The sequence below is a fragment of the Nomia melanderi genome, chromosome 13 (assembly GCF_051020985.1).
Source record: "Nomia melanderi isolate GNS246 chromosome 13, iyNomMela1, whole genome shotgun sequence".
Lineage (NCBI taxonomy): Eukaryota > Metazoa > Arthropoda > Insecta > Hymenoptera > Halictidae > Nomia > Nomia melanderi.
The window spans coordinates 330,703-353,148 of NC_135011.1; the positions used below are offsets into that span (position 1 = coordinate 330,703).

The 22,446-nt window shown below is 49.9% G+C and overlaps 1 protein-coding gene across 13 annotated transcripts in view; it reads right to left on the reverse strand.

Annotated features, from left to right (window-relative positions):
- rdx (BTB/POZ and MATH domain-containing protein rdx) overlaps positions 1 to 22,446 on the reverse strand; it is an 85,675-nt gene that overhangs the window by 20,421 nt on the left and 42,808 nt on the right. Inside the window, exon 1 of one of the 13 annotated variants that reach the window (XM_076373250.1) lies at positions 13,000 to 13,943. The exons of 8 other annotated variants lie outside the window; for them this stretch is intronic. In XM_076373250.1, the coding sequence (XP_076229365.1) occupies positions 13,000 to 13,112 (113 nt within the window). In that variant the 5' untranslated portion in view covers positions 13,113 to 13,943. Of the gene's footprint in view, positions 1 to 10,771; positions 10,791 to 11,541; positions 11,561 to 11,665; positions 11,846 to 12,999; positions 13,944 to 22,446 lie in introns of those variants that run through there. 4 more of the 13 variants (XM_076373251.1, XM_076373254.1, XM_076373256.1 and 1 more) reach the window with 4 other exon arrangements.

Consider the following 22,446-nt stretch of genomic DNA (forward strand, 5'->3'; position numbering starts at 1 on the left):
GCGATCGTTCGTGAGAAAAGCTTGCTCTCACCATCGAACGATTCCCGGGATCTCATCTCGTCCACGTACGCCGCGCGCCAATGATTCACTGTCCTCGGCGAGAAATTGCGCAACGCTCGCGACACTGCAGCTATTCCAATTAATTCCAGTTCGAATTCGAATAATCTACCAGCTACCAAAACAAAATTTTGCGCAAGAATCCGCCAACGATTCTCCGTAAAAAACAACTGTAACAGTCGGAGTCAGCTGTCCGAAGCTGCCACCGCTTCCGATCCAGATTTTCTCTCAACGTCTGAGAGGTTCCTCCGATTCCACGACGAATCCGCGTGATTTCCGAAGAAAACTTGGTGGCGGAGCGCGAGGGAAAAAGAGAGAAAAAGAGAGAAAAAGAGAGAAAAAGAGAGGAAGGCGAGCGAAGTCAAGGCTGATGCGAGACGCGAGCCGGCTGTGATAAGACAAAGGCTAACTCTCTTCAAGGGCGCGACGTCGACCGCGGGTCTCCGGGCCGTTTCGCACGCGCTGTGTTGTCGCTTCGACGAAGACGCACGAACCGAGTCGCGGAGACGCTTGTCCGGAGAGGAAAAGAGGTAAAGAAAAAAAAGAAACGGAGAAGCGGGGACCAGTCCGGCACACGGCCGTGAGCGAGCGTGGGTCTGGCCTCTCTTCACGCGCGGGCCTCACGTCGCACGATAAAATTCGATAAAACCGAAGCTACGGCCCGACGCGCAGCGGGTCGCGTTGCCGCGGCATTGAGCTTAATGGACGCACGTGGACGGATGGCCGTGGAAACCGACGGCGATTGAGTCGTGTCGGAATCTGCTACTGGTGCGCAAGGGATTCCCGGTACCGATTATTTTACCGAGTTTCCTCCATTCGAACGGACCAATCGTGTCGCCTAGTTTCCACGTTTCTCGATTCTTTTCGGAATTCCAATCGAACGAGTTCCCCCAGCCGCGTTTCCCGCGCAGAAACGATCGAATCGCGCGACTAAACAGCGCCGGCGACGGCTCTGCGCGCTCCTGTCCCCACCGTCGCGAGTTAAAACGGGGAATTACGAATGGTAATCGAATAAGAGTGGCAGGCTACGTAATTGCGGTGAATACGCGGGACCCGAGGGCTCGAAAACACCACGTGCACCGAGCGGAGCCGCGCGATCCGTGTGTGTCCGCCCGGTAATTTCAGTTTCTTCACCGATCATTTCACCGATCATTTCACCGATCATCGTTTCACCGCTCGTCGTTATCCAAGAGGCCGAACGCGCGCGTTCCGCTCGCGGGAAAAACGGAAAAGCCGAGAGAGAGCCGACTCTTTATGCCTTATAGAAGGCGATAGTAGGTGATTATTAACTGCGCAGAGTTTAATGAACACCTGGAACGCGAGGACGGGAACGGTTTCAAGGATTATATTTGGAGATAGTAATGGTGCAAAGTACGAAGCAAGATTGGAATCATTTCAAGCATTAAATCTGAAGATGGGAAAGATTGGAGGCGTTAGATTTGCAAATCGAAGAGATTCGAATGACTAAACTTGAAAATGTTTTAATCGAATTATCGAATCTACGAGGAAGAAAATCTAAAGGTTCGCTAGAAACGCGTTTCCAAAGATTCAATTTAAAGAACGTTCTTTGCGTTTTCGAGAGGCGGTAGGTTTCCAAATTGAATTCTCTCCACTTTCACAAAGGAAACGGCTCCGAGTTCGCGATTATAGTCTCACCGGCGAAAAAAGGACAGAAAGAAAAGGAACGGCCTTCTATCCGCGATCGATCCTGACTAGAAACGCCGGGAAAAAAAGAGAGTAGAAAGGAAAACAAGATGGCCGGGGGAGCAGGGGATATCTCGGCGAGAAAAAAGAAAGGAAAAGTAGAAAACGAATGGCTCTCGCAATCGTAGAATCTCGCTCGACTAGAGGAGCGACGGGGAAAAAGAAGAGATCGAAGGAAAATACCAGTGACGGCTGGTACGGTAAAAATCGAAAATCGAAAATCTCGACCGGCAACAACCGTGTATTACATATATCACCCGTGTTGCAAAACTATCGATCGATATTTTAATCGAATCTGCAATTAACCGTAATCACTGACGTAGCATCGATAAATTGAATCCCACCACTGGCTTATCGAGGATACTTTATCGCCAATTTTATTTTTATCCGATATTTATAAATTACATGTTTCCTATAACGAATGCAAGTGCTATTTTAATTAGTATTACTCCCTCCGAGTGTCTAGATTTCCAATGAAACCTTTATTATTTCAATTATCGAGCAGACGAACGAACCTTTTCAAATTTCTCCACGAAAAAGGTTTAAACAACCTCGACGTTGGAATCTCTCGAGCGCAAACAGCGAGATAAGAGAAAACTCCTAGAAAAAGCTATCGCTAGAAATCCTGGAAATAGGTCGAACGAGGATCTTAGAAGAAAATCTTAGCGGAGATTAGAAGAGAAAGGGAAGACGAGAGAGAGAGAGAGAGAGAGAGAGAGAGGGGTAGGAAAACGCGTGGCTGGACGAGGGCCGAAAACCGAGGATCGTCGCGGGAAAGGAGATTCCTCCGGGGGAAAGCGAGCGAAGTGACTCGGTGGCTAATAAGACGGCCGTAAGGGCCCATCTGGAGGGAATGGACCTCGCAAATTGGCCATGAGGCCCAAGGTCGTCCGGTATATCCCACGTAGCCGGGGCCAGTGGCCCCTGCTGGAAACGAGTCGGGAGTCCAGGGGAGCTTCCCTGCCCTTGGCAGGATAGAGAGCCTCGTGTGCGGCTGCGCAAGCCGGCTGCCGCCGCAGAAAACAACGCTCGGCAGCCCTATGGCCCTCGAAGGACGAGCGAGAGTCCTGCGAGAGGCTCGGCTCCTCTTCTTCTTCGTCTTCTTCGTCTTCGTCTTCTTCTCCTCTCCATTCGTTGCTCCGCCTCGAGTAGGAGGGAGGCGGACGAGCCCAACAGCTGCGCGAGGCTTTCGAGGAGTGACGGGGAGTTTCGAAAGGCGAAGGAGGAGAGCGGAGGTTTTTCAATCTAGGCAAGTTTCAAACGAAGTTTCTTCGCTTCGAGATATTTCGGAGGTTTCTTCGTTCGAAGGAATTTCGAAGATGGTTTCTTCATCCAGAGAAAGTTGCAAGATTTCTTCATCCAAAGAATGTTGGCAGGAAATTTTCTTGGAAAGAAAGAAGGGAGGAAAGTTCCTTGGAACGTTTGACAACGATTTTTCGGAGATCCGTTCGATTGCCGGAGTGGAAATACGATTTTCTTTAAGGCTTGGAAAGCTGAACAGCTCGGCGGTGGTATTTTTGGGTCCCAACACGGATAAAAGAGGTTCCGAAGCGTCGCTCTTTAACGAAGACACGAAAGGTTGGATAAGTAAAAGGGAACTACACAGGTACCTTCCGAGTCGATTGTACAGGGCGGTTCAGGCTACCTGGCCGTTTCCAAGTACCATTTGTTACGGGCGAAAGGTGTTTGGAATAGAAATTACTCCCGGTCAGATCGGAATTTTGGGATTCTTTTGTGTTTCGTGAATGGAACACCCTGTACAGGTCACAGGAAACCTAGACGTGGGTGGTCTGGTTTTCGTATTTACACAGGCATTTACAAGTTACAATACTACTAATCGCTCAAAGAGAATTTCTACGAAAAGAGAAAGAAAAAATCCTCTTTTCTTCAACGTTCCCAACAACTCGTTATTAATGACAGAAAAAGGTACTAATCTTTGATGACAGAGCGATTATATGCTCAGAATTTCCATCATTTTCTTAAGGAAATTGTTCCTAGACCACATATTTCTATTTTTGAATAACATTTCGAACCGTATACAAAAGAACCTCGAGGATACTTAAGAAACTAGTTTCCTTTCGATGGTTCCGGTCGATTTTCCCAATTCAGTCGACTGGAAACCAGAGGGAAAGAGATAAAAAGAGAAAGGGAGGGAAAGAGACAGAAGCGGAGAGCAAGTTAAGGGCTAAAGTACCCAAGTCGAGGCTCCGCGCCCTCTCCCCGTCAAGTCTCTCCCACCCTTGTTCTCCAATTAACCCGAATTGCACTCCGGGCTGTGAACCGGACAAAAGCTTCTTCTCTCCGCCAGTGGTTCTCCGTTTCACGCGGCGCCGTGTGTTGTCGGGCTCGGCGCGTCGACTTAATTGCGCTGTTAACTCGGTGAATTAATAGCTACGATAGGGGGGAGAGAAACAGAGGGAGGACAGGGAATTATTCGATTAACGAGACGTTCTTTAAATCGATCAGGAATAGGAACCCACCGAACTACCGATGTTTCGGCTACTCGACACGGAAGAATAATCACCGATACTTCTTAGTTTCCCTGAACTTTGAAAAATACATCCGAACCGCCTCGACCACTCGAAAGCACATCCGCTAAGCCAGCGATCTTACGATCGCGTTGAATCGTCAAACTCCTCGTCGGAAATCCAAGCCTGATCCCTTCCAAGAGACCCAAGACACCCGACACACTCTCAGACAACGAATCTCCTGCCAAAGACACTTCCAAAGGACTCGAACCGACACGTTTATCTCAGCCAAAGACGCCAGCCTCCGCTTCGCAGAAGTGTCAGCACGTTTTTCGGCCGTGAGCTTTCGCATTCCTCGCGAATGCTGACCGCAGACACGCCGAAAAACCGAGGGGACGTCGTACGGCCCTGTACCCTTGAAGCCGAAGGTTGCAGAGCCGCGGAGCAGCGAGGGACAACCTTCCTTCCTTCCTTCCCAGCTCCCTCCTCGCTCCTCAGCGTTTCGTTCTCTCGCTCTCTCGGTCTCTCCTCGTCGCTCGGGCTGCCCCTCAATGCGCGTCCGCCTTTGTGCTCGGCTTTATTTCATCGCACACCGGACATCGATTGGCCTCGAGTCTCGGTCGCGATATAATAATAGCGCCCGTGCCGCTGATGTCTCTGTCGCTCTCGCCCGGTGAAAATGATTTCCCGAATCGAGAGGGCCGAAAGCTTCTGCGCGGAGGGTCCTGGCATTTCTCTCGATAAGATGGAAAACCGCAATCAGGATTCCGCAGTCGTGTTTTTACAAGAGAGCGAGGAATAGAAGATTCATTGTTAATTCAAAGGTTACCGAAACCGATAGTTTCTTTCCAAGAGAATAAGCGTTCCGAGGAAGACGCGTGAGTCACGTCGACGACAGTCGCGAAAAATCAATCTAAAGTTCTCGGAGCGTTCCTCGGGAAGCATCGCTGTCGAGATAAAACGGCTGAGATAAAGCTGAGTGTACACTCGAGAGTACAACACGTATCGTGCATCTTTGCCGTATCGCGGCGTAGGATCAAGGAATATTTCCAAGTTCTCGGTTACCGTTATCAGCCTCAACTAATAGCTGGAAATTAGTCGGTGCGAGATAAAACGCGAAATATCTGATCGGCCGTTAAGGGAACAACATTCTGACGTACGTCTCAATCGTTCTTTTAATTCCCCCGAACGGACGATCGATACTCGAAGACCTCAAAGAAACGGCTGCCCACGCGTGCACTCTGTTAAAGGTTGATCCAATTTCACAACAAAGCTCTGGGAACAATAAAACTAACAATAGAGACGCTCTGCCAGATGGCAGCGCTTAACGTTCAGAAAACGCTTAACGTTCGGATGTATTTCGAAGAATTCCTATTCGAAGAGTGCGCGAAACGCCTTCTCGAAACACTCGGAAAGATCCGGTGAAACGAATCATCTCGGGATTACCGAGATCAAACTCGAATCTCGGTTCCACGGATCTAAATGCTCCCCATACGTTTCCCGATACTCCTATTCGTCGTGAAAATCTCGGATCCGAACGATTCCGAACGAGGACGTTCGGTTCGCGGAGGCTCCTCGGGGGGAACGGAAGCGAGCCGGCGCTCGTTACATAAACGAGCGAACACGCAAATAGGTAAAGGTTAATTCGCGGAGACGGTGAATAACGCGGCGCGCGAAGCTGCAAAAGTGTTGCATACATTCGAGCCGGCGCGCGATAATTGCCCGTGGCTGGCCGGGGCTCTGAATGAAAACCGTGGCGAGGCTGCTGGCCAGATCTCGTTAACCTGTTAAACCGACGTGGACGAGTTAACTCGTCGATTTGAATCATCCTCGGTCACCGGAGGCGTCGCGCGCCGAGCCAATAAACGTTTCAACTTCGTTACTTTGTGCTTTTTAACGAGATGCTTCTCGGATCGAGAGCATTACCGTTTGGGAAAAGGTCAGATGTATCGAGCGGATTCCCGATTCGGCGCCTAATTAGCGTAATTTAGCTTCTCGAGTCTCGGCGACTCGTCTACTCGATTCGCCGTTCGAATCGGTAGATAGTCAGCGAGCCCACGCATCGCGCGTAACGAGGGAACCTCGGATTTCCCTTCGAGAGCGATGGGATCGTTAAGAATCGTTAACGCTGCTCCGTCGCAATGGCGAAGATTCTTGTCTCGAATGTAGAGTTGCTTTTCACTGGTTTCGCACATTTAACGCTTCTCGAACGAGCGTGTCGAGCAACGGCAGCTAAATTGTCTTTTTTAAAGCGGTTTTCCAGTATCGGTTTCAAGGTGAAGACAAGACACGCGTTTTTATCGTAACAGCTCGCGGGTCTGACACGTGCCGCGGGTTTGCGTCACTGCCGATTTGAATGATTGCGACGTGCCGTTCGACACCGCGGTGAACACCTTCCATTATCAACCCGCCGCCATCGTCTTGAATATGCAACGAAGCGAAGTGGCGCCCGACCCGACACGTTCAGCCGCGAAACAGATAAATTTCCGCGCGAATGTTGAGCGTCGCGCGTAAAAGCCAACGGGACAGAGGACTCTGTTCAATGTTCCTGTAACGAGAGACCGGAGGAGCTTCTCTAACAAGACGACCGAAGGACAAGATATATTATTTATAGTTACGCCAACAGGAAAAAGAGCGGAATTTTCCTCGTAAAAGGAGAGCCCGATTATATTTAACGAAGCTATTAGCGACCTAAGGATCGTCCAAAGGATTATAAATAAAACGCGGATCTGTGCGCGCTCACGGCAAATTCGAAAGTGCACAGTGTTTTTTACAATATTTATCGGTACAGAGGCAACTTGTAGATCGAAGCCGCGATTATTACACTTTTAGAATGTTCGTCGAGTCAATTAATTTCCCGTGATTCCACTTTTCCAATTAGCTTCGTGACAATTTCAATATTAATGGACTGTGATATCAACTTCTAACTTGCACACCAACTCTAACTTTAAGTGTGAAACACGAAGATGTATCGATTCGTTTCAACGCAAGTTTCGCCTTTAATTCAGTGGAACTTGTTTCAAAGGAAAAAGTAAATTGCCGGGAGCTTTTAATAGCACCGATAAACGAAGAAAGAACTTTATCGGCGAGAAATCTATCCCGATAAACAGAAAAAGTTGTCGCAATGGCTCTCTTTAAATCATTTATGCGGTATCAATTCCGATATCGCTATCGAAGACAATTTCTAGGGAACCGAGGACTCGCCAATGATCGATCGGGCACGCTGTTTCGCATTGTTTCCACATGCTTCGGGGGAAAGGAGACTTACATGCGCCGTGTCACCAAGGACGAGAGCTTTGGAATCGGCGTGCTGCGGTTCTACGGAAATTCGTGGAGAAAGGAGAAGCTGTGATCCGATTCGAAACAATTCTACCGGATAAAAATTACAATGTTCTCGCGAACCACCGATTCAACGTATCATTTACTTTTCTACAGAAAAGATATTCGGTGTCCGTAACACGTTACGCCTCGACTGGTCTAGAATAATATTGTAATTGCCTCGTTGTCCGGCCAATTGTGTAAAACAATAATACTATAATTGTGAACATAATTATCAGAATTATATCAACGTTACTTAAATTACGCAAGTTCAGGCAACAATCGCTAGCGAACAACAACGGAGCCATTATCCGAATATAACTCCGTTAATTAAATGCGCTTATTATAATCTCGCGTTTCAGGGGTGTTTGCTTATCGGTGTCCCGTGTTTGTCATCGCGATCGATAAACCAGGGACAATATACGCTCGCCTTTTCGCGACTGGCGTTGTTCACGGGCAAAATTTTCACGAGGCTCGCGCTCGCTCGTGCAATTAACGAGGCAGCTGTTAGCCGCGGCAAAAAAATAAATAGTTCCACTCGGCTCTGTTCTAACATTAAAACCGCTACAATAAAAATGAACAGTCCAGTGTTAATTCTCGAAGCAACGGCTATCGTGATTCGCGAGATTCTACGCGATACACGGTGGCTCTTTTTGCCGCGCCTAATAATACAACTTTTCTCGATGATCGTCGGTATCGGTGCCGGCGCGATGAAAAATATTTACGATGACGAGCGCAGCTCGCTTTGAAGTCTTGCGTAATAACCGCCGATGCGTAATTTAAAGACGGCAGAGCGTTTCGCGTCCGTGGACGATCCGTCCCCAAAGTACGCTCGCTTCGTAGTCTTCTTCGTCTCGCTCCTTAATTGTGGCGTTCGAAACCTTGACGAGGGTTGGTGCCGATTATTCGAACAAACAGCGAAAGTCGGAAACACGGAGAGCCGGGAGACAGATAACGAGAATCGAGGTACATAAGGAAACACGGTGAAGCTTATCGTAATGTAACGATAAGCGAGGAGCGTGGAAAAATGTTTCCGGAAAACTTTCCGATGGCTCGAACGATACGGATCGTTAAGAGGAGGACAGGTGCTTTGTTTCGAGACAGCATTATGCGGAGGCGATTGATACGCGTTCTCTCGCCGAGAGAGGCTCAATAGCACGCGCGCACACCGACGCACACAGCGCAGCCAGCAATGATAGCCGGCCAGCTGCGCTGTGGAGGGGACAAAGGACACCGACATTCAAAGCGATTTCTGGCTTTGTGTGTTCTCCCTCTTTCCCTCCGCCCCTCTCTATCTTCGACGTGTACAGGGTGCCCGAAACTTGGAGACGTCCAATTTCCGAGGAGTCGACGCGTTATTTCTATTCTACGGAATCAATTGGAATTCTAGTTACGATTCGTTAGCTTTAGCTGTCGAGTGTAATTAATTTTCGAGATACACCGAAAAATCAAATTGGAAAATACTTGTTGCGCTGCTAGAAAATTTATACGTTACGGTTCGAAATAACAATATCTATGCCAATAACTTTACGTCTGGTATCGGTAACTGCATAGTTTCCAGCGCAACGCACACACGGATAATTATAGTAATTACCGCTTCTTCGTAACTCGGTAACGAACCATTCCCGATTCAACTTTGCACAGCACTTTTGATCCTGTTTATACGTGTAAATTAAACGCTCGCGGTTCGGCCGTCCAATTGTCGAACACCCTGTATATAAATTGTTCTATATCTCTGTCTCTCTCTCTCTCTCTCTCTCTCTCTCTCTGTCTCTTTCCTACTCGCTGGTTCTCGAGCAGCGAGAAAATATTATGACGCAAACACGATAACGGCGCAGGCAAGGTCGGAGGAGAGCTTTTCCGATTCATCTAACTCGACAATCAGCACGTTATGCTGAAACTTTTATGCTCCCGGGTCTTTAACGAACCGCTTAACTTTATCGCCCGCCTCTCTGCCGTGTTCATAATTACGGCGACGGCTTTTAAACGCTTCGCTCGACGAGAAATTGCGGAGGGGCGCGGGGGGACGCGACGCGAGGCGCATTAAACATCCTGTTGTCCTGCACGGGCACGTGCGATTCGGTAATTTGCGACGGGGAATATTGATGCACGGTGACTCGGGGGATTTTCTGCGTTAAGTGCCGTGTGCTTCTGGGATTCGACTGACGACTAACAACACCGGGGGATCTAGCAAATGGACGTCTACGAATTTTTCTACGGATGATCTACGATAGTTTTCGAGTGGTACAAATTACGTCGGTACAGCACAATTAGTCACCTGCTTTTGGCTTGGAACCGAGATTACTAATATCGTACAGATCATAATAAATTTCGTTGGGAAATCAGTATTGTATCTAGGAATTTTCCTAGGTGCTCTAGGAAAATGTTAGTAGCTGGAACAGATATCTTGATATACCAGGGATCAAGATATTTCACAGTCGGACAGATTAGAGAATCTATATTTTGTTATAAATTGGTAATAGTCGGAGATGTGGAGCAGGGAAGCAGGTGTAGTCGTCGGTTTCGCAATGCCAAGGTTATCAGCGCGCAGGTGAGCGAGGGATCCGACGACACGAGCCACAACCGCGTTCATTAAATTACAATTATAAAGTCGAAGATCTGTTTATAGCCTCGTGATTCATCAGTTCGCCCGACAGCGTTTCTCGCAGCAGGAAGTAATGACTAATAGGTTCCATCGAGGAGGTCTACGCTAGAAGCAGCGGCTGCTGCTGTCTGGTTCGTGTGCCTGCACACGCCCATTCCGCCTGGCCCAACAACTGTGCCCTGGGACACAATTCTCTCCTCTCTATTCCACTCGTTCAATCGCCGAATGTCCCCCCCCGTATACGGTTCAATTTTCAAACCGCTCTCCCTCCACTGATTCTTGATAGCTACACGAATCAAAGGGCCTAACTGTGAGTGTCGAAGATAATGGGGTTCTGGGAAATTGGTCGTTTTAACGCTGTAAAGGCCCGGGAAGGTAGATATTATTTATTGTGCGCTGATATACCAATTAATTGTGAACTTTATCCGGAAGAGAGTTCATCGAATATAGCGAAGATTGAAATTAAAAGTGGAATTCTAGGAAAAAATGAGAGCGTCCCGAGTGGGATTCGAACTTGAACCTTTCGCAGATTTACGTAGCGCCTTAACCGCCACGGCTACGCAGCAACCTATCAGACTCTATTAACGATTTATAGTTTCATTATTGTTGCATTACTTACTTTAACGTCGACATCGATGCTGAAGCACGATACTGAATTAATGATAATAAACAAAGGAGCATTAGTAATCGTTACACGTGTACGAGTGTATAAGCGTTTTGAATGTTTAAGCGAATTTTTTAATGGTACGGTACAAATCGAGGTTATTGCGAGGGGACACGAGACTGGTTGGAGAGACTCATTGCCAGGTCCGTCACGATTCGATCGCACATGAACATAAATATGAGCAACGAAGGCTGTTTACTGGCCGCGTAGTATCGCACTGATAAAAACCTCAGACACAGAGAAAGTCATACGAAACGGTACACAACCGTGAGCGAATAATAACATTTTATATCGAGCGCGAGCGGTCTTATAGGTTAGCGACGAACGAACGGTGCACCGTGCTCGGAATATATTGTTTCGCGAGTAACGCACGGAAATAGATAATTGTGTAATTCGGTTAAGAAACGAGCGTTTCGCGTTATCTATCCAAGAAAAAATATAGAGGCAACCGTACAACCGTCCGAGAATATTTGTTGTATAACTGTCCAATACACAAGCCTTATTTTTAGTACGATTTCGTCGTCTAACCTCTGATTCACTCCGAATCCTAACCTCATTTTTGCTTTCGCAAGATATTTCAAACATATTGCCACCGACCATCGGTACGTACAGAACAGGCGAATCGCGTTCGAATATTTTCGTTGCCTCGACCAACCTAACCTCTAAACATCCCACATTCGGAGCGATATTTTATTCCGACTGGCGCCTCGTTATTTCAAACGTACCTTTCAACCGCATTGTATACTTTCACTGTCACTCGGACGTACGCGTGTCCGAGGTAAAAAGAAAAAAAGACGAAACTAAGATGCTTGGTTTATTTTTGAAAAACGTGACCAATGAAACACTTACTTCGACAGTGTATCGTAAAGATAATTTCAGCTACTGGCACGAGCATGATCGCTAGAGCAATCCTGTTCGAAATGTCTGCAAACGTCAGCGAAAAAACAGGAAGGCGAATGATCTGCGAAAATGTAGCGAAATAAAAGTACGGTAAACATATTTGACATCCGCCGTCCTTGTCGGTACGGGCGCGCGGAGCGACACCCGTGAGCGTACAACAATTTTCATTGGCCCGGCCCGACGCGACCCGAGTCGACCCGACCGACCCGGCCCGGAAATCGACGAGGCTCGGCGCGATATTAAATGTTTTCTACGTTCGAATTCCATCGACTCATATTCACGGTCATCGTTTCAGTATAAAGGCGGCGGATTGTCGAACCGTGACTGAGCCCGCATCGGACTCGGAAGGTCGGCTCGCAACGTAAAAAGGTGTATTAACCTTGACGTCTCTTTCCTTCGCCACGCAAGCGACTTGACCAAGAACTTTCAAACTAATAACGACCACGGCCGACAATCGTCGATAGGCGACAAAACGAACGAAACGGAACAACGGCCGTTGCTGGTTGCGCGAATATACCCCGCGGTATATAAATCTGTTAAATCGGTGACTATAGTCATGGCAGGGATGGGTCGTTGACCAGCGCGCACTCTATGGTAGACACCGGCATCTGCGCTCGAATACTTCAAAACAAAGGGACACCGGTGTGACCCCGCGCACAAAACACGCACATCTTCCGTTTCCGTGGAATTTTCGAAAACGAAACGCCTACATACTCGATTCCCTTTATCGCTCTATCGACGAGTACGAGACGAACTAACCTCTATCTCGGGCATCCCGTAGAAAACCCGGCTTCTTGGCACGATATACAAACGTCACGATCAACGACTAGATTCCAGTGGAGTACCGTTCCCATGGGACATTTCGTACGATCGAAGCGAAAGAAATTTCGGAGCGGCAGTCGAACGGAACCGGTCGCTGGCAAGTCAACAGTTATTTACTACTTTGTTTTCGCAGCTCCGAGTCGAAACGCATTCGTTCGGCCATTGGGAAAAGTCAAAGAAAGAATCAGGGGCAACGCGAAAAAGAGTTATAGCTGGCGATGTTGGCCGCGTTGGCGGATCAATAGAGCCACTTAATAGCACGGGGAACGAGAGAAGAAGAAAAACAAATGCTGTTCGATCAAAGACCCACCCTGGCAGCCGTAGCACAATGTTGAAGCTCTTATGTCGCGGTCGGAGCGAGACAGAGAGACAGAGAGAGAGAGAGAGAGAGAGAGAGAGAACGAGGGACGGAGGGGCAAGAGGGAAAGGGGGACAGAGAGATAGACAGAGAGCGTACGTACCGCGCGAGCGCCATCCTGACATGAGATAATCCAGGTCCGGTAGGTGTCGAGAGCAAAGTATCCAGATCTGGAAGGAACGCTTTATCGCCGGCACTAAATCCCACTGGACACATGCGCGTAAATTCCTGGTCCTCGTACACACGATCTCGTCATAACTACTTCCGGTGGTATTTTGGGGTCCCGGCTTCGAGGAGCCTCTCCCAAAAAGACAAAAATCTACGTATACGTATATCCCGGCGGTATCACTTGGATTTTCTCTCGGGGCAAACTTGTGGCGTCCTCGCGCCTACGATACGCAACCAGGGATGCGATACTCCCTACGCTTCGCCGCGGGTCCTCGGACGGTTACAACTCACTGTCACTACCGCATTTTCACTGCCGTCGTGTCCACCGCGATACGAGAAACTGGCCCGAGCGACAGTCAATCGCGGAACGACACCACACCGAGAATCGACGGACCGTGGGTTCTACGGTTAGGTCGAACCAGCGTGTGTATATATATATACGTGTGTATCGTGTACGCGGAGCAACAGAGACAGACGGAGCAAAGAGAAGAGAGAGAGAGAGAGAGAGAGAGAAAGAGAGAGAGAGAGAGACGGAGAAGACGGTGTGTAACGGCGCTCGCGATAACGGGAGAACAGAAGCCTCGCGATCCGACGAATGCTCGAGCTCTCGTTCTCGGCCAGGCTGGTTTTCGTGACTCGTGAGCCGCGTGGATTTCAAGGAACGACTAGAACCAAGCAGGTAGAGCTGTTACGCCTGCCTGCCCCCGAGTACACTGGTCGCCAGTCACTATTCCAACTCCGATCACGGCGCTGGCTCGACTGAGTCGAGCTACTGAGCGTCCGCGAGTCCCCACCCCGGCAGCCACGGCCTCGTGCGGCTTCGTCGAGCTTCGGCTCCGCTCGCGACCACTTCGGCACGCCTCGTGCCTCGCCGCGACCTCGTGTCGTGGCTAGAACGCGATGCCTCACCGCCGGGTACCCAAGGCTCCCTCCTACAGGAAACTAACTTACTCCTCTGTTCGGGAATGCACGTTTTCTGGCATGCCGCTTCGAAATTATAACCAACTAATGCCCCTGTCTGCCCTGTCTTGCCCTGCCCTTCTCCTCCCGTCCCTTTGCTGCCGTGTCGTGCCCTGCCCTGCCCTGCTCTGCCTATCTGTAACGTAACACGCGTCGAACACCGGTTCGACCAGCGCCTCCGACACTCGTGTCCACTGAAACCGCGACTTGACGCGTCGTGGGCGGGAGACTATCGCAGTCGGGAATAAACGTCGAAGGTGGAAAGCTCTGTTTTCCTACGAATGACAATCGGTCGATCTCTTATTTAGAAAATGATTCACAGGCGCGTAAGTGGATTACCCGCCACGCGTTCGAAACACGGGAAATGGCGGCTGCCCGCAAGGTGTCGAGGCGTTCTGCCCGAATCGGAGCGGCAAAGATGAATCTTAGGATTACGTTGGAATTGGAATTCGATTGGATAACGTTACGGTTGAAGTTTACGACGAGCAATTTAGACGTTAAGTGGGTTAGCCAGTAAAAATTGTTTACATAAACATACCGTACGTCCAGCGATCAACGTGTCCGAGTTGACGGGTTCCGACGAGAACCTTAGGCGGATAGAACAGAATTATTCATGCGGTTAGCGATGGTATATCCGAGGCATTCAAATCAGTATAGGAAACGCGCGAACGTTTACGAATTCAGAGGTATAACGCACAATCGTTGGAACGTGTGAAAGGTTCTTTCTCTCTCTCTCTCTCTCTCTCTCTCTGTTCGCCGGTTGGGTATCGGTGCTTTCATGTCACCGGAAACGGAGAACAAGCCTCTGTGTTCGTCGAATTACACGAAAAAGAGGTCACGAAAATGTTTTATGGGTGTTTAAGGTGGCCTGGGGTCGGCGTCAATGGGACCGTGACGTCGTGCCGGAATCACGCACGACGATCGTGACATTGTGAGAATACCCGGCGTCGCGAAACTAATACAATCGGGGCCCAGCCGACAAAAGACGTTCAAAATTGCCCGTGAACAATTGTCCCATCGACGAACTGTCATAGCCAATTGTTCGCCGGCTAGGAGCCCAGGAGGAAGGGTGGCGAGCTGAAATATACCTAAACGACTTAATAACCTACATCCCCCGTTAATCCGTTGACCCTTCCGACGTATTAGCGAAACCTTGGCCAGCCTTCGATGAATATTTAACGAGCAACGGTACGAACGTTCCATTAATTACGAAACAAGTATTTCCACAGAGATCAGAATGAAAATGAAAACGAGGGGGCATCGGGCGTCGAGTTGGCTGTTTTCTGCTCGACTATGACACTTTTTTACCGGACAAAGGCGATCCGTCGCAGTAGGAACGTGTTTCGCAGCGATCCTCGGTTTTCGGACGGACAAAAGGACGCGGCGACTGGTTTCTCGAGGAGAGCGGAGACACGCCGCTTATGGGAGAGGCCGGAGAAGCGTTTCTTCTCCGCGGTGCGACACCGGGATCACAGCTGCCATCGGGCACGATTTCCACGAGAACGGACCCCGGCCGTTTCTGTTTACCGCGCGTCCTCCAAGTTAAATAGACCCTCCAGCCGCGCAGCGTGGTACTCCGAGGCTTTCGGGGAGGAAAAGAGCGCGCGCGCGCGCGATTGTCGGGCCTCTTCGTCCCGACCGTTTTCCAGGCTTTCCAGAAACTCCACGGACTTTTCCGGCCTCTGTACTGTTACTCCGTTTTCGGGCTGTTTTATTGAATTCTGGGAAGGGTTCTTACCTGGAAATTCGAGTTCTGAAGCTGTCAGCGTCGAAACCTCCAGTTCGGGAACAGTGCTGCTGCGCATTTGGAAATTACCTAGTTCTACAGACTGTTTTGCGCTTGCCGGGCTCTAGATTCGCTTGTATTCTAGTTTGAGCGGTGCCGAATGAATTTATTTAATAGCGGGTCTCGTTGATTTCGCGGAGTCCTCTCCCAATGAAACGCCACGCAACGTCACGCACAGATGATGCGTCGCGTTAACGCGAGGCAAAGTGAAAGAAAAAAGGAAAGGGAGAAGAATGAAAAGTATAATAGAGTTTACATGGCACTCATCGCGTGCTCTGGGGCGAACGAGACTCAGGGACGTTTTTTAAGGGGGTCAAGGGGAGCCTGCGCCCCGGGGCCGTCCTTATTAACGCTGACCTCTACACCTCGAAATCGAGAATTTCCAAATTTCTTACAAAAATCCCCAGTGGCACGTTTCCCCCCTCCGATCGTTTCTTTTCTCAATTCTCGTCGACTCGCCGCTACATAGCCCTGAATTAATCCTATTTGCACGCTCGACGCCATTGGCGCGGCAACTAACATGGACACGTGTCGCCGGATTCTCTCGTAGAAATCTCCTCTGTCTTCGAAACTTTTTCACACGATGCTACCTATCGAAAGTACGAGGTCTACCGTGAGTTTCCTCGGAGACAAATTCGCCTAGATTCTCAGTAGACGGTTCACTCGGAGATGGCGGCCACCGATTCGACATTCTCGATGATTTTCCGGTGGAACGCGACCAGTGAGAAAGTCGTTAACGAAGCTTTAATTGATGGACACGCGTTACACCGTTGCCGCGTATCGCCGCGCGGGATCCATGCAACCTTAAACTTGCATCCGTGCATACGATTGCATAAACTGGCCGGCTTCGGACGGAGTCACGAACGCGGTTAATGGAATATGCATTCTGACCCGCGTGGACCGTAATAAAGGTGTTCCTTCCTGTTATTAACGCGAATCAGGGAATCAATTTTCGGGGATATCGATCTTCCTCGGAACCACCACCTGTCGATCATTACGGCGCGAAAGATCGATCGCCTGGAGCCCGTGAAATCGCCAGAAACGATGCACGAAACGTTCGGGTCGCTATGATGCTGCAAACCGTTTGTCTAAAAGCGTCGATCGAGCGAAACTTTCTTCGCTCCTCGAAGCAACCATACGCGAGTATTCGCTGCTTGACGCGAATGTTTGTATAGAAAAAGAGTCGCAAACGAATTCGAGAGTCGCAGTTCGGAGAGGGTCGAAAAATCGAAGCCGACGACGCTGGTTACTTAACTTTCCCATGGCGACGACGGTGGCGCGAGCCTGTTGCTCCGACTGAATTAATTTCGCGGTTACGTCAGTGGCTCTCGGGGAGCCGTCGAGCGAATCGTTACTCGGCCAAATACGTTTATTCGGCATCGATTTCTATTACTTCGATTCCACCTATAAGCTCGTTGCGCAACGAGACCCGAGAATGCGCGAAATTCGAGAGGAAGGGAGAGAGAGGGAGAGAGAGGGAGAGAGACAGAGAGATCGTGGATAACGACTGGAATCTAACAGGCACTCAAAGGCCCCCATATACGTTGGAACATGTGGCGATGCAAGCATCACTGGGAGCGATGGGTTTGAACCTTTTCCACTCGTCGTTCGAGTGCGAAAGCTGCCACGAAACACTGCAAGACTTAAACGCATCATTTGCTGAAAGTTCAAAGGTTGAAATTTGAAAGCTAGAAATTCCTAAGCGAAAGCTAACTCGGGCCTTCGCAGGCAAACACTTTGCGCTCGCCGGCGAGCCAGAACAGAGGAATTCGAAATTCTTGAACCACTGGTCGTTTTCCATCGGGAATATGGACCCTTCGGCGAGCTACCCTTGGGTCGATAAACCGTTTTGGGTTCTTAAGCGAGGAAGGGCCTATTTCTATAGTCCAATGGACCTTTAGCTGCTACGCGCAGCAGCTACAAGTCTTTCGGGGAAGTTGTATTGAAAGATCGACCATTAAGTTTCCAGGGTGTTTTTTCAAACGCCGATCCGCTGCATTGGCCGTGAAGTAAAATGTACGGAGTATACGAAATTGTGCCTAGTTTATAAATTTATTGCAAATCCTTTGGACTTCTGCCTGGAAAATACGAAATGGCGCAGAGTATAATCTGTAGGAAAAATACGGTGATCGAGCACGGGTCAAGCTAAAGAAAGAAGCTAAAGAAAGAAGTAAGGAGGGAGGTTAATTAAACCGCGTCCGAGGTTGAACGCGATTAAGGGTCAAGAACTGGAGAAGCGGAAGGTCGGGAAATTCGCGTCGCGATCAATGGAAATGTGACGAAAGCGCGCAGGTGAAGGCCGCTGGTGACGCGATCGGAGATTGTCCGTTGGAAAATAGCTCGTTTCGACTTATCGGATGGCTGTCGAAGACACCCGACAAACTCATAGAAATCATCGCCTAATCCCAACATTTCCTCTTCCAATTAATAAACGATTCCCCACCGAATCCGTAAAACGTCGTCGATACTTTCCACGAGGAAACGATCGATCGATCGATCGAACGTATCGATATCGATAATAAACGACAGCGATAGAGTTGATCGCATCGAGCATTTTCAATATTATCGTTCGGCAAAGATCCGAGCGACGATCCTCCGAGACCCTAACCCGACACTCAAAGGTTAATAAATCGCTTCCGGTGTTAATTGCTGAACGCAGACGGACCAACAGTTAAACGATCATCCTCCGGCCGTTTTATTTTATCATTGTCGACGATTTATCAACGGGTATCGCGCGATTCGCCGATTAATGGCGGACGAGCGATACACGTACACAAACGCGGCGAACACAGCCTTGTCCCCTTGTGTTCGAGGCAGAGCCGGGATCGGTCTCGACAGCAACGCGATGGAATATATCTGTTTGAGGGTTGAACCCCTCAGACGGGGCCTCGACGTGTACACGACGCGAAGGGATTTTAGCATAGACGAGAGAAAATGATTCGGCGGTGTTGCTCGGGGGGTTGCAGGACTGCGGTTCGATCGAGGCCGCGGCTGGATAAACCGGAGGAGGGTGAAGCCGGTTTCCCAGTCGGACGAACAACCAGATTTATTCGCGGCGCAGCGACGCAGCGACGCGTCCGATTTCCTGCGACTGTTATTCCTCGAACCAGCCGCGGAGAGTTTTATTCCCAACGTTCGAAAGTCAAACGGTTCAGCGTCGAACGTTGAAATGTCTCAAACATTTCCATTTCAAAGGTCGAAAGTAATGAAAAAGACAGTTCGGTCGTAGGCGTTCGACGGAAACAACTATGAAGCGAATCCAGTCGCGCGAAAGAAAAGTCACACGTGGCCGGAGGATCGGAGGAGAAGGGACGGGACGCTCTAAGCCGGCGAGCACCGACGATTAATAATTCCCGCGGACGGTACATGTGCGTTTGTTGCTGAAAGCGGAGATCGCCTAACGCGTACCGACACCTTGGCCCACAAGAGGGGTTTGACCCCATTTTTATTGCGGACGAAACGCGCGTTCTCCTCCCCCCTCATCCGTGGAACAGTGTCATTGGTCGCTAATGGATTAAACGCGCGAGGAAGAGCGAGGAAGAGCGAGGAAGAGCGAGGAAGAGCGAGAACGACCGAGAGGAACGAGCAGACCGGAGAGGAGCGACAGAGAAACAGAGGAATTTTCTTTGGCATTTCAAAGTTATTACTCGAAAGCGCGGAGTTACCGTGACGAACCGATGAACCCGTTAAACGCACGATTCGTCGTCGGTCGATCTATGGATTCGAGACATCGATGTCGGTGTCGTTCCTCCTAAATTTCGGAAACGCACGACAGGAGACCGAAAACATCACCAATCCCAGGATAAAGCCGACATAAAATCCTCGCGACGACCCAACGTAAAAACTCGCGTGGATCCCCGAGCAGCGGCAAGATGATATATTCGAGGAAAAGTGGATCATAATGTAGACCAATCGATGTCTCGCCGGAGGAGAGGTTCTAGCGATACACAGGCTGCCCGTGGTTGCGTACAAAGTGTGTCCTATGAGCTCTAACGGTCTTCTGCCTTGACCGAGTTGAGCGAGGTCCGTGTCAGATCTCTGTGTCTTGACTTTGACTCCGTTTCATCGTAAAAGTCATTTTCACGATCAATCGCTGGCTGCCGCCTGAAATCCGGCCGACACCGGAAAAAAAGGGGCGAGCAGCCCGTAAGGGAGGGAACGGGGCGAAACGGAGGTATCGATCCTTTATTTACGGCCGCGCGCGATCCATCTGTTTCTATCGCGCTCGCCGGCCTTCCTTTTCCCTCGCTTCTTGGACCGCCTCCAACTCGCTCGAGAGAGCAGCTCCGCTCGAGCCTGATGCTGCTGCGCGCCGTCCTGCCACGTTCCTGAATCCTTAATGCGACCTTATCGAGGTCTACCGTCAGGCTAACCGCCGACCGGACGAGGAAGTGCGGGAAACGGTGATCCAGCGCGTCCACGTGATGCTTTGGTACACAGATTGATCGCGTGAATCACGATTCTCGGGTTGAGGAACACGGTCTTTCCTAGGGTTTACCGGCTTCCCGCGGTTTCCTGCTTTTCGCCGTTTGGTCTCACCCTTGAATCGCGGCTCGAGAGAGACTTGTTCCTTGGAAGAGCGTCCGAGGAACACGGTTCGACAGTTCCAATTGTCGGCAATCGCGTTTCTTCGAACCAATGCAGCTACGCGCGTCTTACAGTCGATCAGCGGACGATGAAGCTTTCGAGGAAACGTTCGACGATGAATCCAGTCGCCGATAGAACCGAACGAACGGCTAATCAGATTCGATGGATTAACGCGACAGTTGGACGAGCAAGGAAGTTAGAGCGCGAATAATCGGGCAGGCCGCAACGATTCGCCGATCGAGCCCGCGTATACGTGTTTATTCGGCACAGCGTGGCGTGTTGGCGTGTGGCATAGGTGGTAGCTTCGTTCTATCGACCGAACGGCAAGCTCGTCCCGTGACCTGACCTCGTCTGAACCCTCCATTCCGCTCTGCCTCGCTCTAACACAATCGCCAACCGCGTAAACCCCCTTCCGCCCGTCGATCTCTATTCCCTGCGCCAGCCCTTTTGTTCTTAACACCTTACCATCGGCGCAGATCCGAGATCAACCTTTGCACGCGGATAATGGGAGTGCCACGCGTCGCTTGTCGCGCTGTTCGGCTTAATAATTTCGAGCTGGAGCCGTGTAACTTGGCTGGACGAGAGCCGAGTCGGCGTGTCGCTCCTTCGCGGGGAAAATCGATTACTCCTGAAGAAAATGAACCGATCAGTGGAAAAATAGTGTCTTCCAGGAGATGACAAGTTTCTCTTTAGGACGAAGGGCACGACTGTTTTTCGGAGGGTAGCTCTCTCGCGGAGGAAATTGATTTCTCGCGCAGCGAACGGCTCGACTGCCAGGAAAATAGAGTTTTCCAGGTGGCGATAGTCGTTTGTCCGTCTAGCTAACCTACTATTGACATAAAGAAGGTTATATTCAGGGAGGACACCCGGTACGTAAAAGCGAGCGCTCGATCCCGGCACGAACGAGCCATTCTTTTTGATCATCCTCCCGCGTTTCTTCGGTTCCTGCCGGTGCTCCGGCTCACCCTAGATTTCGGGCCGCGTCCCCGAGGATCAAGGGGAAAAGGATCTCCTCGTGGAAGTTTCCACTGCGAGCCTCGCTCGGCTTCGTTCGCCGGGAGGACGGTCGTCGACGAACCGCCCGACGGTTCAATTAATCGGCGCGCGAAGCCGTTCGCGTTGCAAATGGAAAGTTTCGCGTCGTCTGAGCGAGACACGGTGAAACCGAGTCAATTAACGCTCAACGAAATCTCGTAATCAGCCGGAGTAATTAATCGATCGGATTTACCTAATTCTTGTTTATCCGATGCGAGTGACATAACCGATCTCGTAGGTATCCGATATAAACGGCTGAGTATCCGAGCATCCAGTTAGCTAATTACCCACCTGCTGATCCAACGTAACCTTACGATACAATTAATCTCCGTTATTAGAAATCTATCGTAATTAAACCGTAGAGGAACTGCGCGCACCATCGGAAAGACGATAGAAAGTTGACGTCGACGCGCCCGAAGGGAATAAAGCGGCTCGCGGAGGAAGAAGGCTGATCGTTCGCCGCGTGTCGTGACAGCCGCGTTACGGGAGACGACCGCCGGTCGTCCCGGTTGAGAGCTGGGACCGCCAGAGGCCAGCAACGATGTGCACAATGACGGCTGGCCCGTATGGATTTCTGGCGTCGCCGGCAAACAGGCCTGCCGAAGGGAACGACGACGGACACTCGCGGGACGCGAACGACGAACAGCCCGCCGAAAGAATACGTGAAATGGAAAACGGGAGAAAGTTCCCGGCTACGAAAGTGCTCGTAAATTTGCCCGACGAAAGGACTCTTGGCTCGATCGAACGTGCCTCAAAAGAGAAGGAGAGAGCGACGCAGATGCAGACGAATAGATCTTCCTGTTTCCGTTTCTACCTTCGTCTACGCTTCTATTCGTTGCTCCATCGATATTGGTATTGGCGTCTCTATTCCTGTCAACGTTTTTATCGTTACTATCTCTATCGATACTTCATTTCTATCTCTAAATTTCTATTCCTTTCTCCCTCCATCCCCATTCGTAGAATATATCTGGAAGTTGGAAGTTTCCTCTGGTGTTTACACGGCTGACGATAACG